Here is a 16,360-nt window from a genome sequence, read left to right on the forward strand (position 1 = left end):
TCTGGAAAGGAAAGAAATGAAGGTTGGTTGCAGCAAGACAAGATACACATGCGTCAATGGGAGGGCCCAAAGTGGAATGGTGAGGCTACAGGGAGTGGAGATAACAACAATTTTCTTCGGGATTAATAAAGATGTTCTTATTCTTATTCTTATTCTTATTCTTATTCTTATTCTTAGAGAAGCTGGAGGATTTCTTTGTGTCAACGGTCCAGTGCAGAGGAGAAGAGGAGAATAAATATGTGCAAGAAGACTGGAACAAGAGGAAACAAGTGTCAGGTGTAATGCATGATTGTGTGAAGCATTAGCTAAAATAAAAGGAAAGGCGCACAAGACCAGCCATGTTGTCTAGTTTAGAGACGGTGGCACTGAGGAAAAGACAGGAGGCAGATGTTGAGGTAGGAGAGATGAAGACGTTGATGTGCATTACGTCATCACGTTCCTATGATGACGCAATTACGTGAAGGAGGAGCGTCGGGCGCGAGCGGCAGCAGCTACCCGCTGATGACGTCACAAACTTGTGTTTACCAATTTTTCTAGGGGGGGGGGCATCTTCAAAAACATGCAGTGATTTCACACCGACTGGGTAAGGATCTGGAACACACATAAGGGGAAGAAACCGGAAACATTTAAAGTAAACTTCTGCTTTGGGTAGTTTTTTTTGTAGCTCGTCGACTAAGACAGTCGCGAAGCGAGTCGTAAACAGCCGAAGGTCGTTTCCAACCCCCACAGCTAACGGGCAGCTAGCAGTGCTAACGTAGCCCGCTAACAGTTCGCCGGGAGCGGCAGCGTACGTTACACCACGTCCAAGGTATCAACAAGGAAGAGTATCATGCGGAAAGACTAATTTTCGGTGTAGGTTATTTTATTTGTACCGAATGCGGTGTCGGGCGTGTTGAGGGACCGGCACTGACACGGCTCCGGAACGCTTCGGAGGGACCCCAGACAGCTGTTGACGAGCCCCGATAGCTTCTCGGTTAAATAACTTTGATCGGAAGTCGCATTTTGGCTAATGCCGTCCTTGTCTTGTCCTTGTTCAAGAAGCCACGCGTGACAGTAGTTATAACAAACTACATTATTGCAATTGTATCTATATTTCAAGGGTCCTGTGCGGGGTTGTATTTGTTTGTTTTTGTTTGTCCGGATGTCCTGCTCGGATCGGTGCGGCACATTGGCAGGCCCGGCGCTCACCCTGCCAGAATACTGATAGGATTCACGGCGACGCAGTGCTTCTTTCGCCTTTCGGCAAGAAGGTTCAAGGTTCGGAGTATTTTGAAGAAGGGTTGGTTCGGTGTGGAGTTTGTCTACACTCCCTTCCAATAAATCCCAATTCAGACCAAAAGCTCGCGGTCTGTTCAAAAACGTGTTGATTTACTTCAATCGTAAGTTGATCGATACGGGTTGTTCTGTAAGCCAAACTGCTCCCAGTCCCCTGCTTTTCGAGCCTGGATTACATAATTTTCCTGGAGTGTTTCTTTACATATTGTTGCTCGGGAACTGTAGACGATTCACTGTGTGATACAAAACACTAATCGGGCACCTTTGCTGCAAAATAAATATCAGATAAAAATACGGGACCAGCCTTACGAATGTGACAGGCTACATGTCACGTCACTGGATGAGTTAGCTGTAACTTCAAAACAAGAGCAGATGTCGACAGAAAATGAATAAAAACAACAACAACAAATGTAACACAGGAGATCTGGTTGTTTTTGTCATGCACTGTGAAGGTCACACATCCAGATATGACCCTAAAGTTTCCATGTTTTATTTCATTTTCCACATTGTTTACTTGTGCTCAGCCCTTTCTGACCTAGGTAAATCAGTTCTTTTGTAACGGCTCTGACACATCTGACACACCCAGAAAATAAATGACGAGGTATTGTAGCTTAGTTTTGGGATGAATAAAGATTCCAATATTGTTGTCTGTATCGGTGACACTTTGTTTTGAATTAGGAATGAAAGGACAATTTTGAGAAGCAACATGTAAATTAACGGAATGTATATATTTTTTGAATTGTTAATTACTATTAAATATAATTGTTATATTGTCATTATAGTAATAAGAAAACAGATATGACAGAATCATTGTGCATGTAATTCAATGTCCAGGGATAATTGTAAAATAATTTATTTGCCATAAATTAGTAGCACTATCCTACTGTGTTGTCCGTTTTAAGGCAAATGACCATGAAATTGAACCCTTTTTGCTTCTCCAGGTGTGAAGGTCAGACAATGGCAGTGTGTGCACTGACCATGTTGGATGGGATGGAGAACGAGGTGACGGCCGCAGGCGGCATGCTGCTCCTAGCCCTGGCCCTCATCCTGGCTTGGCTTTCCACACATGTGGCTGATCGGGGAGACCACATCCTGGGCACAATCCTCACCGTGGGCGCTCACGCCTCTCTGATCGGACTGGGAGGCCATGACAGCTACGGCGGAGGGACTTCCAGCACCGACGTGCCGGAACAGCAGACCCCCTCACCTTCACAGGAGAACAAGCCGGACGATAATGAGCCAGGCAGCGAAAGAGGAGAGAGTGAAGGGACGGGCGAGGGAGCTGAGGGGCTGAGGACTGACCTGCTGCTGGACATACAGAGCAAGCAACTGCAAGCTGGGATGCTGCATGCTTCTGATGACGAAGAGGAGGAGGAGGACTGCGAAGATGAGGAGTTAGGGGAAGAATACAAATCGGCTGTGAGGCAACTCCCAGTGTTGTCCAGCAGCATCTCTACCACCATCTCAGTACGTCTTAAGTTTTTAAATGACACGGAGGAGGTAGCTGTGGTGAAACCTCATGACACAGTGGCAATACTGAAAAGGTGGGTAACTATTCCAACGTTAAATGTTAAACATTGAACGGCTTTTCAACTGTCCCCTCCATCTTTTTCTGATTCTAGTAAATACTTCTCGGGTCGAGAGCATCAAATTAAACTCATCTACCAAGGCCAGCTGCTGCAGGACCCCAAGAGAACTCTCTTGTCGCTTAACATTACACACAACAGTGTGATCCACTGCCACGTCTCCCAGGCTCTGCTTGAGAGTGGTCCAGAAGAAGGGGCTCAGTCCGGGGCTGGAGCCGCTGTTAACTCCGGGGGATTTCGGGCCACAAGTGTGGCCATAAGTACCGGCAGCTTGGTGGTGCCCGTGTTTGTGGTGATCCTGGCTGTGGTGTGGTACTTCCGCATCAACTACAGGCAGTTCTTCACCGCACCCGCTACCATCTCACTGGTGGGAGTCACTGTTTTTTTCAGCTTTCTGATATTTGGGATGCACAGCCGGTGAGGGGGCGAAGAGGCACACTGCTCAAACATGGAAGAAGAAAAATAAAAATACTGCAGTGGGTTTGTAAAGAGACGGACTAATCAACCCCAGCAGTTTATTGGATTCCTGCACCATTTGTGTGTGTGTGTGTGTGTGTGTGTGGGCAGATGATCAGTAAGTATGTAAAACAGTGAAAGGTTGCAGGGTCAGCAATAATCTGCTGTGTGGGACTGAGTGAAGGCTGGCTCAAACAAAGCTCAGTACTTAGCTTCTCTTCAAACATGACATTGTGTTTTGCACCATGTGTAACACTCTGGCTTCCTTTCTATCCTTCATCAAAAAAAAAAAAAAAACGTAGATGCAAAATGTTTTGGAACAGTTGTACCCAGTTTGCCAGTTCAACTATATACGATTTATTCTTGTCAAAATCATCTTGTCTTGGCAACTGTACTTGAGTTTCTTCACTTGAAGACTACTTACGATTACTTAGTTTTATGAGTGATAGGAGCGGTAGTGGACCGTACACTCTGCCTCCTGCTGGGCAGTATTTTTGCTCCTCTGAAGTACTTCTTCATAGATATAGGCCATTTGAAGTAATCATTAGACATAAAATTACACACCTTTTTGGTTTGAAAGGCAAATATAATTACAGAGGGGTGATGGATGAAAGGATTTATATCGGTTTGTGCGGAGCCAGGTCGCACTACTTGAACAGTCTCAGTGCACGCGCGCTTCGATTCCAAGCTTCTCTGAACTTGAATAATCCTCCCGTGTTTGGTGGTGGTGGTTTTGGCGGGAGGGCCTTCTAATTTGTCTGTTCTAAATCAGCCACTGCTGCTCCATTGAGTTGTGATCTGCTAAGTTCAGTGCCCCAACAGCACGATTCATGTAGCTCTTGGACCGATGTCCCCCTCCATCCAACTCCCAGTGACTCTTTTACCCATATTGAGAACTAAACTGCTGCAGGTAACAGGAACCATCAGGCTTAAATCTTCTCATCCAATAAAGGAAAAGGATCAGCAGTGACCAGGACTACAACCACCATTGCATCTCCGTCAGGGAGTCATCCAACCAAGGCCATGACAAACTGTCAACTATTCCAACCAAGTTGTTTTTTTTTCTTCCTGTCACTATTGATTAACATGAACTTAGCCTTCCACCACCTCAGCATGTGGTACTACATCAGAAACAGGTCTGATGTTTGTACTGTCGCCTCAGTCTGAACAGTCATTTCCCATTTTGTGCTTCATCCCCCCCTACAATCAACAACCTTTCCTACAAGCCCTAAGGTGTTCGGAGCCGCCCCGGTGCTTTTGTCACCCTTTATCGATTGCGATTCTGACACTCCTTGGTAGATGGACTACCGGTTGTTAGAATTTGGGGTGAACTTGGGGGAGAGTTAAGAGCTTTGAAACCAAGGGTAAAGAGACATCTTCATGAAAGTTCACTTGCCAAGTTTGATTCTGGCATGGAGAAATTATGGGATGTGCATTCTATCTTGAGCCCCCTCCCCCCCGTCTGAAGATCACTCCACTCTTAAAATTCCTCCCTTAATTTATCACCCGACTACACGGTTTATTTTCTGTAAATAATAGAATGAAGCCGATGAACCTGCATCTGGCACTTAAAAGATCTGCAGGGGATCTTGACCTCGCCTGGTTACGCTGGACTGCTGGCTTATAGAAAAATTAAAGCATTTAAAAGTCTGCGCTGTGTTTTGTCTAAAGAAGACTAGTTTTATTCTCCAAAGAAAATAAGCGCAATCTAGTTGGTTTTACCAATCACAGAAAAATGTAGCAACTGAATATTAAATATATTTGGGATAGTGTTTTTGTCGGTTCGTTTTGATGAACATGACAACTTACAAAATAAGCCTAGATGGTGCAGCGGTGATGTTTTTAACAATCATGGTTCAAAATGTGGTTGAAAAAAAGATGTTCAATCCTGCCTCATCAAAATACACTTATTTTGGAAGTAAACTGTTCTTGTTTTTGCAGTTCATTTCAAAATACTAAAGAGAAAGGTAGAAATATTTTTAAATGTGATGAATAAGATAATATTAAAGAAAATCTTTCATTGTCCATAACTATGTTGGAATGAAAAACTATCATGTAACACAAGTCAGCTGTGAAGCAATGAAGCAGCAGGTTACTACAAACAGCGAGGAGTCACACACCCATTCAGGAAGTATATTTTAAAACATTTACATGGGACACATTTGTAGAGGCTCAGTTACCAAACATGGGAATGACACTGAGGAAGGAAGGTGGGCCCATGACCCAATCCCAACCCTCACCTCAGAGAATACGTGCATGAGTCCATCAAAATCTGCGTTTACACGCAAACACTGCCTTTCATTCTGTAGGCATGTACAGAAGAAAACTCAAATATACTGCTGATGTGCACAAAAAAAACTTAAATATTAAAAATGGCTTCTCACGTCTCATTTTCAAGATGCATAGTTTTGTGATTACAAAAAAAAAATTAACACGCACACACAACAAAACACTGCTTATGATACTCTTTCTCTCACACAAACATATATACACCCACACACACACACACACACACACAACTGTGCAATACGATGCTAGAATTGAGAGGAGGGGAAAAAAACAAGAAAAAGCCACGAATGAAAGCTCCGTTATATCCATGGAGTTAAAAAGTCTCCTCCCAGCAGGCAAATTGAAAACAACACAGAAGAAGGTTCTGCCTGTTTGAGCTGCCCCGCGGACCCATCACAACTTTCTCTTTCCACCCCCCCAGAGTCACGGGGAGGGTTCTAAAAGTTTCGAGGTTGAAACACACCTCCGGCCACAGCGGTTTTCCTGGTTCGGATATTTTTCTTTTCTTTCTGATTTTTAGGGGGTTGGAGGAGTGGAGGTCTAAGGATGTAAAAGAAGAATCTGAGCCCAGCTGAGGTCTCTTGAGGGACCCTGGATACGAATCTATCAGTATCAGAGCTGCATGCTGAAAGGGCATCCATGATTCGACGCCCGCAGGGATGCTCTGCTGCGCTCCTTAAGTCTTTTTGTTCAGGTTGATGGAGCTGGTAGAGAATTTCTAGACACTTTGTTGGATTATTAACTAACCCAAGCACTTTCAACACCTGGATGTCCTTGATACTGAATTAGGAAGTAAATTATCCTGTAAACGGATATAAAATAGAGATTTTGTTGATTTCCGTTCCACGGCTGGGGACTGACGTGATTCAGTTTTTCCAATTAGAATTCAACATCTTTCCGTTTGATTTCTGACATACTATGGACAGCAGCCTCAGCTGAGATTTTAAAGGAAGGAACTCTCAGTGAAATTGTATTCAAAGATTAATAAAACACCGGTGGGGCTGTTTCCATCAGCTACTTCTGATACAGTAAACAAAAGTACCTTGTGTACTTTGGCTTCATTCTTAAGGAATACAAGCCCACACAGCAGAAACTACCATAACTACATGATATGAATTCTGGCGTCAACTCCAGAGGACAGAATCAGCCAGACGGTAGTTGTCATGACATCAGACCTGTGAAATCTCTGCTCAGCTTGGTTCAGAGCGGTAGCCATGGCAACGAAAGAAGGGGCTGCGTCGACAGGCCGGAGGTCGGAACGACAAACGGCAAATGAGTGACTTTAAATTATTCGTAGATACTGGATATTGAAGGCGCAGAGAGTTTGGGCCTCTTCTTTTTGGTCGACAGGCTGATGTTCGTCTGCGAGCTGCTGCCCCCTCCGGTCAGACCTGCTCCGCTTCCTCCTCCTCCACCGACACCAGTGCCACCTCCTCCGCTGCCTCCTCCACCTCCACCTCCCCCGTTCAAACCGTGGCAAGTCCGCTTCTTTTTCTTGGGCCTCCTGGAGTCTGAATGGTTGGTGCCTGTGAGGCAGGGAGTAAAGAGCATACCATAGATTCCCCAACCTCACTTGCCTCAAAGCCATGCGGCGCTCTATGTTTCTGTTTTGGTTTTTCATCTACTTACTGGCTTTGGACGAGGCGGAGTCGGTCGGGGAAATATCAGGAGAGTCCTCCCACTGAAGACGGCTCATCAGGGTTTGTCCATCCGGAATGTCAAAACTGTCGCTCTCCACCGCAGCGTCGGCGTCAGGCAGCGAGGGCCTGTGACGGGAAACACAGCAGCTTCTGGTTAGACAGGTGTCACTGACTGATCGACCACACTGATCCCACTCTGAATGTTTCAATCCAGGAGGTGAAAACTGCTAAGTCTGTAGAAATTCATAAAAACAAATACTTACTTGATCCTCAAATTTTGCTTTGATACAGTGAAATTCAGTGTATTTTTTTGTGTAAAGGCAATATTTGTTTAGTCACATTTTGACTATGCTCCTTTGTGCAGGGGCAGTGAAAGCTGCCATAATGTTGAAGGTGATTTAGTTCTGTGTTTTAAGCAAATTAATTCCTTCATTGCCAATGCCGCTTATCCTGCTCATAGGGTTGCAGCGAGGTGCTGGAGCAAGAGTCGCAGTTTGACCTTGACGGGTCACCTGTCAATCATGGGGGGAGGGGGGGCACATATACAGACATCCAACCATTCACGCCGACATTCACACCCACTGACAATTTTAGTCATCAATGGACCCGCTGACTGCTTTGGACTGCTGGAGGAAGACGGAGAACCTGGACAGAACCCAGGCAAGAGAACATCGAGAACCCACGTAGAAATGTGGAACCGCCTCACTGTGAGGTGACAGTGGTGACCTCTGAACCAAAACTGAAGAAGGTTTTGTGTCGTTGCCATGGACAAGACCTGCTGTTTCGTTGGGATTTTCTCCTGCAGGTACAAAACAGCCTTTTCCATTCATCGGCCGAATAATTTTTGCAGTCTTTGCAGATGGTTGGCCTGCAGTGGGTATTTAGATGAAGTGGCTTTTTTTTAGATTAAGAATATGTCCATAAACGTAAGGGTCTGCTATATCTACAATTTTTTCAGTTTCAAACCTGGCAGTTTCAGGAACAAATCATTGCATCAACCAGTAAAGTGAAGCCTGAAGTGATCCAGAAAAAAAGGTAGTACTTTATGAATTACCCTTTGAGTAAAAACACCTCCTGACCCGCAGTGAACACTTTTTGTCAAAATTCAAAATGACAGCCCTCGAAACTCAAGTATTCACGGCACCGACACGGGCGGATGTCATCTCCGGTCTAATCGGACAGTCGGTTCAGTTTGCGGACGTGGTCACTATCAGGGTCGTGACACTCATTCATACATGGCTTTCGTTCAGTACACTTCCTGATGACAGTGTGAGCCAAGGGAGGAAGGGGGACAAGGCAAACTCACACCGACGTCCCGAGGAGGAACACCCTGACGGCCCTCCTCTGATCGTCCGTGTGCTGGGGACATCGCTGAGACCTGGTGGGACACAAGGTGGCGTTATATATCCCCGACCAAGGGCTGCCCAGCACCACCCTGCCAGCCCACCGACAGCCTCAGGGATCAGGGAGGCAGGGCTGCATGCATGGACACCCCCAGTGACCGAACACACTGCTGAGTCATGAGGTTTTACAGTGATAGAAGTCAAGTCACTGGTGATGCCCTGCAATAAACAGCATTGTATGTTGTCACTTGGGGAAGATAAAGAGAGGTCCGTCACTGGTCCTGAAGAAAACAAATGACCATTTGACACATTTATCTGCCACCTGTGTTCCCACAATACGTTGTCATTCTCCGAGACGGATAGAATTATCGGATCGTGTTATAACAAATGACATATTTTCCAAAAGGCGTTCTTAGGCTGATTTGGGATTTTTGCGGCAAAGCTTTCCAATGGTCAACGAAATGGCAACAGAGACAGTCTTGGAAACAACAGCGACTCCAGTCCAGTTGTAAATCTAACCTGCGTCATGCATTGGCAGTAAACCGTGTTTATGCCCCCGGCGTCACTAGGTCGCCTGCGGAGTGATGTGTGAGAGGACTGAGCAGTACTTACCTGGTGCACATCTTCTTGGTGTGCTCAGAAATCACGCCACACTGCTGCAAAGGGGAAACACCGTTTTCAAACTTCAGCACTTCTATAATTGAAAGGGGTGAGCAAACACAATCAGGAGGAACAGACTGAATCTGTTACACACTCACCGTCGTTAAAAGTGATCTGACTTCATCGGGCCCTAATGTTTCATAGCTGATGCCGGCGTTGTAGTTGTACTGAAAGGCAGATATCAGTATTTTATTGTATTTGTATAGTGAATACCATAGTGTTCTGCGACTTTGCAGATGCTTTCTTAAAAAGGAGGGCCTTGTTACCTTATAGGGCTCTGAACTCATACTGCCTCCAAGCTCACCTAAAAACACAAGAACTCAACATTATTCTTGTGAATTGAATATAGACTTGAACGTGCCCTCCCACAATCTAACATAATTAGATACGCAGGCTGAGAGCCAGATGAGCCACTGTTTGTCCACTCATCATCTACATCCTATATCCGTAGAGGAATCGTGGGGGAGGTAGATATTCAGGTCACATGACTCAGAGGAAGCCTGCTTGCAGGAACATGAAGGAGACTTGATGTAATATTTGCACAATATTGTTCTTTGAAGAAAACTTTATAATGTCCTTCAGTGACAGGTGGATATTTGGGATTTTTGACAGGAAACCTCATCTCATTGACATGTGGGGATCCAAACTGTTGAATGGAAGGATGGCGTGACAGAAGCTTCACATCTGTCTGAATCAGCGAGGTCATGGTGAACAAAGAAAAGGCTGCATCATTAGAGGTGTGTCTTTCTGAAAACTACAAAAAATGAGGAGATATTTTGCCTACGACCCAACTTTTATCCCATATGTGGTGTAAATACGCTTTGTCACATGACCCCCCCCCCCCAAAAAAAACAGTTCTTAATGATACAGGCATTTGCTGCTGATTCTGAAAACAATGCAGATCAAATGTCTATGCGACTCACCGTTTTTATGCTTCAGTGATTTGGATCTTCTTGGTGAATTCTGATTCTGCATGCAAGATTGAAAACAAACAAACAAAACAAACAAAAAAAAAAAAACACAAAATCAAAAACTGATGAAAATAAAAAACAGAGTACTGCTTGAAAGGGGAAGAAATTAAAGCGTACCTTGTCTGACTTTCTCTTCTTGGCTGTAAAAGGGAAATAAAAATAGAGAAGTAGTTCTTCAGGCATTCTTTTCCTAATTCGTTATTGCGATTTTTTTTGTTTGTAACTTACATTTCTTTTCTGCTCCATATGACCAGTCATTATCATTGAGGTCGTCGTTGTCCTCCTGATCGCTCTCTGATTTGCTCATGTTGTTATTGCTGGCTAGCCTTAGAGAAACAAAACATAGACTATCAATTGATCTGATCAGACTTGTTTTTTCCAATCACAATAGGATACAAAACAAAAATGTAAAAATCCAGTAATAAAGATATGTATGCAGGTTGTGTTGGTTCACATCTGACTTTGTTTAAACTTTGTTTTTGTCGTCTAGTGCCTTTTCCTTGTGTTCTCTGTTAAGACACGCTGCATGTGTGTGTGTGTGTGTATGTGTGCATAACAGCAAACACCAAGTCTTCAGAAATCTTTGAGCAGATTGCTTTACTTAAAACACAGGGTTTATTTGATTATAATCAGCTGCGCTTGTTTTTTTTTTCCCATAAACAAAAGTTTCCTCCTAGGCGTCCCAGATTGTGATCGCTAAATCCTGCCATTACTGTCAGAATCTGGCAAAACCCCAGAGTCTTCCATATGTCTGGTACCCTGTTTATCACAGGAAAACAAGCACAAGGTGGAATTCCACCTGCCGTTGACTTGCTGGCTCCTGAATTTGGTATAACTGACTGACCAACCTGCGGTTGGCAATGCGACTGCTGTTGCGTCCCATGCCGAGACATTTCTCCAGGTGTGGGGCAAAGCGGGAGGCGGCGATCAGTCTTTTGCAGTTGGGGCACTCGCACTCTTTATTTTTCCACTGATTGTAAACTTGCCCAAATATATCCACCCCTGGCTGATCCACGATTTCTGGGAGTAATAATAATAATAAAAGCATGTGTTGTGAACAACATAGCCAAGAAAAGTAGGGATATAATGCTGAGAAGCACAAGAAGCCCCAGCACAAACCAAATTCCTTCATGCTTTCTTGATCCGTCTCATCTAGGAAGAAGTAGCCGTGTTTGACGGCGCGATGCACTTCGAAACACAGGCCCAAACAGGCATCTTCCACCAGCTCAGAGTAGATGTCATGAACCAAGGCCTGCAATATGAGGGACAGGGTTTCACACTGAACACTGATTTGATCAGAGGTTGTCTGGGAACTGTGTCTGCGCGTGCGTCTGCGCGTGCATGCGTGCGTGTGTGTGTGTCCAGACCTCCAGCCTGGTGTTGTCTGGGCCTGACAGGAGCATATCCTCCATTTTCATTTGAAAACCGGAATGGTAGATCTTGTTCACAAGGAGGGGATGACCAGTGGCTTGAGGGAAAAAAAATGCATTTGTGGTCAGAAGAGTCAGCAGATTAAGTTAAAACCGCCCAAACCGTCACCCCCAAATATAATGATGATAATAAAATCCTGCAATCCTCGTGCTCATGAAACATAAAATTTGAAGCAACCACAGGACTTGTGGGGAGGAAGTTGCCGTGTAGATCTGGTCATATTTTTTTCATTTCAGAGACATTAAAATACATTCACGTTAGAGCAAATATTCAAACACATATATCAGATAAAAATATGGAATTTTTGTAATGTTTGCATCTGAAGTACTGCCTAGAACTGATTGTCAAATTAATTTTTATTGGAGTATTTATAGGTGCCTTTTCACATGTGGAGGGATTGAGATAATCTGAGCTCCGATCTGCTGACAGGGGTGTGCATAACTTACTTTGAGAATAATTCTGAACAGCTGTGGCACATCTGTCTTCATTGTGCTGAGGACGGAAAAAATATATACTTTTAAAATAATCACATACTAGATATTGGACAAGTTTCTCTACTCACAGTGAACCTACTTCAAATGGTAGAAACCCTCAACACAGTGATCTCTTACTGTAATGATTGTAACAATGGACGCCAAAACAATTTATTTCCCAACGTTGATGCAATAAACTGTGAATGCTGTTAAACTGGACTCTGTTGACCATCAAGAATAGGCCGTGGTCATTGCAGACATGTTAACATATTAAAACAATAATCACAAGGCAGACAATAAATTACCAACGTGTCATAAAGAAAACAGGATGGGTTAATTTAGTGTCACAGCAACACACCTCCTGCCTCTCATCAGTAACAAGACATTGTTACCCTGTTGCTCTGTACGATGAAATCCATACTTTGCTGTCCCCAGTGAAGCCAGGTGAGTAGTGATAAAATAATAAAGTGTAAACATACTGTCGTAACTAGATGTAAACAGTGCAGATAAATGTCAATAGTAGACAGAAAGTTAAACAGTATTAGAAATATGTATAAGTTAAAGTTCATTTCAGCTTTGAATGGGCAAACTCACTAAGTGCAGGTGTAGATGTTATGCAGACTGTTTAAATAAACAATCAAGTCACATGAACAGCTGAGTACGGATGCAGAGGTAGTACATGGTTATTGACTCTTGTCAGCTGCTCATGAGTCTGGCGGCAGTTGGGTAGAAGGAGTTCTTTAGTTGTGTTGTTCTACATTTCGCTCTCCTGTACCTCCGTCCGAAGTATAGGAGTGTGAATAGACCGTGTTGGGGGTGGGTACATACATATATCAAGCCGGTCCTAAAATCATACTGAAGAACTGCACCTTTTCTTTTAGATGTCCATGCCTTTATTAACACCCTGCCCTGTCTGTGAAAAACACAATTTGAGATTCCAGAAAAAAAGGGAGTGGAATAAACATTCAGACACCTACAAGGCAACAGGGATTAAGAACCTTAAAAGCTGTCTTTTCCTCAGCGCCACTGTCCTTAAACCGTACAGCATTGCTGGTCTCACCACTGTCTTGTACACCTTTCCATAATTACATATTGGTATGGTTATTAATATTCAAACAAGGGCACATAGAATAAGAAGTATAGGGGTGGACACACACTCACGTACACGAGACTGGAAAACAAGCAAAGCTACGAATGCAGACTAAAACGGGGAAAGTGACGGAAATGAACCTATATAAATGTCAGGCCTTGGGGGGGAAAAAAAACAAAGATAAAGGAACGGACCCTGCAACTGGTCCGGAACCACAAAGATGACGAACGAAAAGAAAAGACCACCAGAGGGACCCGGAACACCACGAGTCCGATAAACACATGAAACCATATTACAAAACACTGCTCTAAAATAAAGATCACGTGTTTTTACCTAGTTGGCAAGAGTGCAACCATGCAATTAATGTAAACAAGAACCGGTTTAACTTAATAAACAGTGAGGTGACGACCTCGGGCGGTTATCGGGAGGCGGCGGAGACCACGTCCCCGCCGGTTTCAGCGCCCCCTAGCGGTCGCGCCAGCAGCCGGTAAGCGAGACCGTCTCGGGTTCCAGCCGTTGCTGTAGGAAACAGCAGCGCGAGACCACAGTCCGACGGCAAATCCGCGTCAAGCACCGCTCCCGTGTTAGCATTGGCTAGCTAGCTGCCGTTCAGCGACCGCGCACTCACGTATAAAACATATAAAAGGGCGTTTGACACATATCGACGCGACACACACAGATACACAGCTAAACGCTCACACCCAAGCCGCATAGACGGTTGTTTTTTCCCCCAACATATCGAACAGAATGTGTTTCCTCTTACCTCGTCATACCGAGAACTCAGCCCGAACAGGCGGGTCTCCGTGGGGGAAGCATCACCACCACGCCAGGCCGCAGGAACGCCGTTCAACGGGACCCCTGTGTCTACCGTAATATGTAAAACCCGGGTGCAAAATGTCTCAAAAACAAAAAATAAAGACAGAAAAGTGTTTCCTCACGCAGGTGTAGATTAAATGGGCGTTACTAACCTGCTTGACACCGAGGCGGCCATGCAGCAGCGCCTGAGCCAATCAGAAAACAAAACAACAGACTTCCGGCTCGGATGGTGACGTCAACAACGTAGGCCAATGGGAAGACTCTGACGACATTGAAGTGGAAAAGATGTCCCGGGGGGCCGGACAGAGGCTGCGCGGTGTCCCAGAACTATTCAAAATAATGTTGACTGCTCAGGTAAGGTTGTCAGTAACATCTTCTGCAATCTGGTGTATTTGATGCAAATCAATCTTTTCCAAGTATATGCTCCAGCCGTATGGTAAAAACATCTGAAAATGAAGAATGGAGGATTATTTTTATTATTAAAAGATTTGGCGTCATAACATATTCTTATCTAAAATACAACAATACAAGAAGCACATAAAGTTCTGCTTGTAGCCAATGTCAATGCTGCTCTCAAGCAAATCAAAGCACCCTTGTCTTTTTGTACTACACCGCTTTCCCCACCTCTTCTCACCAGTATTGTCTGTACAACATTTACATTAAAATTATATTTATTATACATCATTCAGGACTCATTATAATTTCCTACTTACTATCCACATCCCCTACTGTGCATCTGCTATTTCCATGACCATTGTATGCACAACGCATATCTGTCACTTCGTTTTCATATTTTTTTTAGCTATTGTACATAGTCTTTTTCAATTATATCTATATCCTTTCTTGCATATTTTTCTATTACTATTCAAACACTTTTTTCTACCCTGAAATGCTGCTGTGACAATTGAATTTACCCATTGTGGGATCAATAAAGTCTATCTCATAAATTTGAAATCATAATTTTCCTAAACACCACTAATGCAACTATCTTTCCACTTTCATCTGATTTAGATTGTTCTTTTCCCCATTAAATTCATCTGTATTTTTGCAAAAACAGGAATTGCTTTATTATGTAATTTGTTATGTATTTGTGCTTGAAATAACTTGTGCATTGAGATTTTGACATTCCAGTTATCACCTGGTATGCTAACTTTTGTTCTCACCCATTAAATGGGAGTAAACCCTTTCAAATCAAAATGGTTTGTATTTTCAATCCAGCAGTAACAATGATTAAAATGAACAAATTAATTTTAAATATGATGACTGGCGCAGGTGGTAGAGCTATCGCCTTTGGAACTGAACATTCCTTGTTTGATTTTTGGCTCCTCCTAGTGTGTTGAAGTGTTGTTGAGCAAGACGCTGAACTCCTAACTGCTGCCCTGGCGCTGGTGAACGGCATTCTTCTCCTAATGGTTCATCCATTTTAAGTTAATTACAGAGAACAAATTTCCCCACGGGGGGTAAAAAAAAATTATAATTACTGTACTCCTCTTTTGCTTAGCTGTTCTTACATGTGGTAACAATATTGTAACTGTGTGTTGAGTTTGGAAATAAACCAGCACATGATTTTAAGTTGCAAGAAAGGAAGAACTTATTATATAAAACAACAAGTCATGTAGGTAGGATGAACACCTACAATACACACCCTTTGAGTGAACTTCAACACTTTATCCAGAACTCCTCCAAAATGATAGCAGAATTATAATTAAGTTGGCCCATATATTTTTGATCATACTTCTGCTATGTCATGGTTTCTTTGATTCTTAAAACATACACACAACTGTTAAAGGTTTTTATTTGCCCAAATATTTGAACTACAATGACATAAGAACACCCTCAGCTATAGAAAACATCAAATTTTGTCAAATTATCAGCAGTACAAACTTGTAAAGCTTTGCTGTTTCAGATATCTCTATAAACCAACAAAAAGGGAGAACAAACAAATGAAACAGGTGAATTGTACCCCAAAGTCCCTGCCCCCAACCCCCCCACCCAAACCCACATGTGAGAAAAAGACTCACAGGCCGCAGACATCACAGATGAGGGTTCACCAAATTAGAGAACAAACAAAAACGGTAACCACTCAATACAAAAAATCCTGTATTTACAAATCAGTATTTGACCCAATTCCACTGGCGACTCAGTTCCCCAAATCCCTTTTACAAACGCCCATCCATCATTATCAGCTTCTTCTCGACCCCTCGACCCCCCTTTGTTATTCAAATAATAAACGCTGGTTTTTGTTTTATAGCAAGGAGCCTTGGAAATGGAGGGAAAAAAAAAGCAGTTGTAATCTTTTGTCTCAAGAGCCAAAGTGATGGAGGTTTCGT

At 43.5% G+C, this 16,360-nt stretch overlaps 2 protein-coding genes across 7 annotated transcripts; one reads left to right on the forward strand and one right to left on the reverse strand.

Annotated features, from left to right (window-relative positions):
• Positions 1-427: 427 nt before the first annotated feature.
• tmub2 (transmembrane and ubiquitin-like domain containing 2) lies at positions 428-5,240 on the forward strand. Of its 4 annotated transcripts, none has more exons than XM_086175461.1 (3): positions 428-583; positions 2,217-2,819; positions 2,898-5,240. In XM_086175461.1, the coding sequence occupies exons 2-3, from the start codon at positions 2,233-2,235 to the stop codon at positions 3,280-3,282; spliced, it is 972 nt and encodes a 323-aa protein (XP_086031587.1). In that variant the 5' UTR covers positions 428-583; positions 2,217-2,232; the 3' UTR covers positions 3,283-5,240. The 4 variants fall into 4 exon arrangements, with proteins under 4 accessions (XP_086031587.1, XP_086031590.1, XP_086031588.1 ...); XM_086175464.1 differs by lacking the exon at positions 428-583 and adding an exon at positions 597-631; XM_086175462.1 differs by lacking the exon at positions 428-583 and adding an exon at positions 645-808.
• Positions 5,241-5,436: 196 nt separating this feature from the next.
• atxn7l3a (ataxin 7 like 3a) lies at positions 5,437-14,214 on the reverse strand. Of its 3 annotated transcripts, none has more exons than XM_086175458.1 (15): positions 14,183-14,214; positions 13,978-14,078; positions 12,098-12,143; positions 11,588-11,688; positions 11,340-11,472; positions 11,069-11,240; positions 10,449-10,546; positions 10,338-10,360; positions 10,173-10,218; positions 9,516-9,553; positions 9,348-9,416; positions 9,202-9,245; positions 8,553-8,624; positions 7,236-7,372; positions 5,437-7,132 (listed from the first exon to the last, which is right to left on the reverse strand). In XM_086175458.1, the coding sequence occupies exons 4-15, from the start codon at positions 11,636-11,638 to the stop codon at positions 6,894-6,896; spliced, it is 1,122 nt and encodes a 373-aa protein (XP_086031584.1). In that variant the 5' UTR covers positions 11,639-11,688; positions 12,098-12,143; positions 13,978-14,078; positions 14,183-14,214; the 3' UTR covers positions 5,437-6,893. The 3 variants fall into 3 exon arrangements, with proteins under 3 accessions (XP_086031584.1, XP_086031585.1, XP_086031586.1); XM_086175459.1 differs by lacking the exon at positions 14,183-14,214 and adding an exon at positions 12,719-13,037 and having other exon boundaries at positions 13,978-14,172; XM_086175460.1 differs by lacking the exons at positions 8,553-8,624; positions 14,183-14,214 and having other exon boundaries at positions 13,978-14,172.
• Between the last annotated feature and the right edge of the window lie 2,146 nt (positions 14,215-16,360).

Source organism: Fistularia commersonii, chromosome 28 (assembly GCF_037954325.1).
Source record: "Fistularia commersonii isolate RoL2024-O1a breed Wild chromosome 28, RoL_Fcom_v1.0, whole genome shotgun sequence".
NCBI lineage: Eukaryota > Metazoa > Chordata > Actinopteri > Syngnathiformes > Fistulariidae > Fistularia > Fistularia commersonii.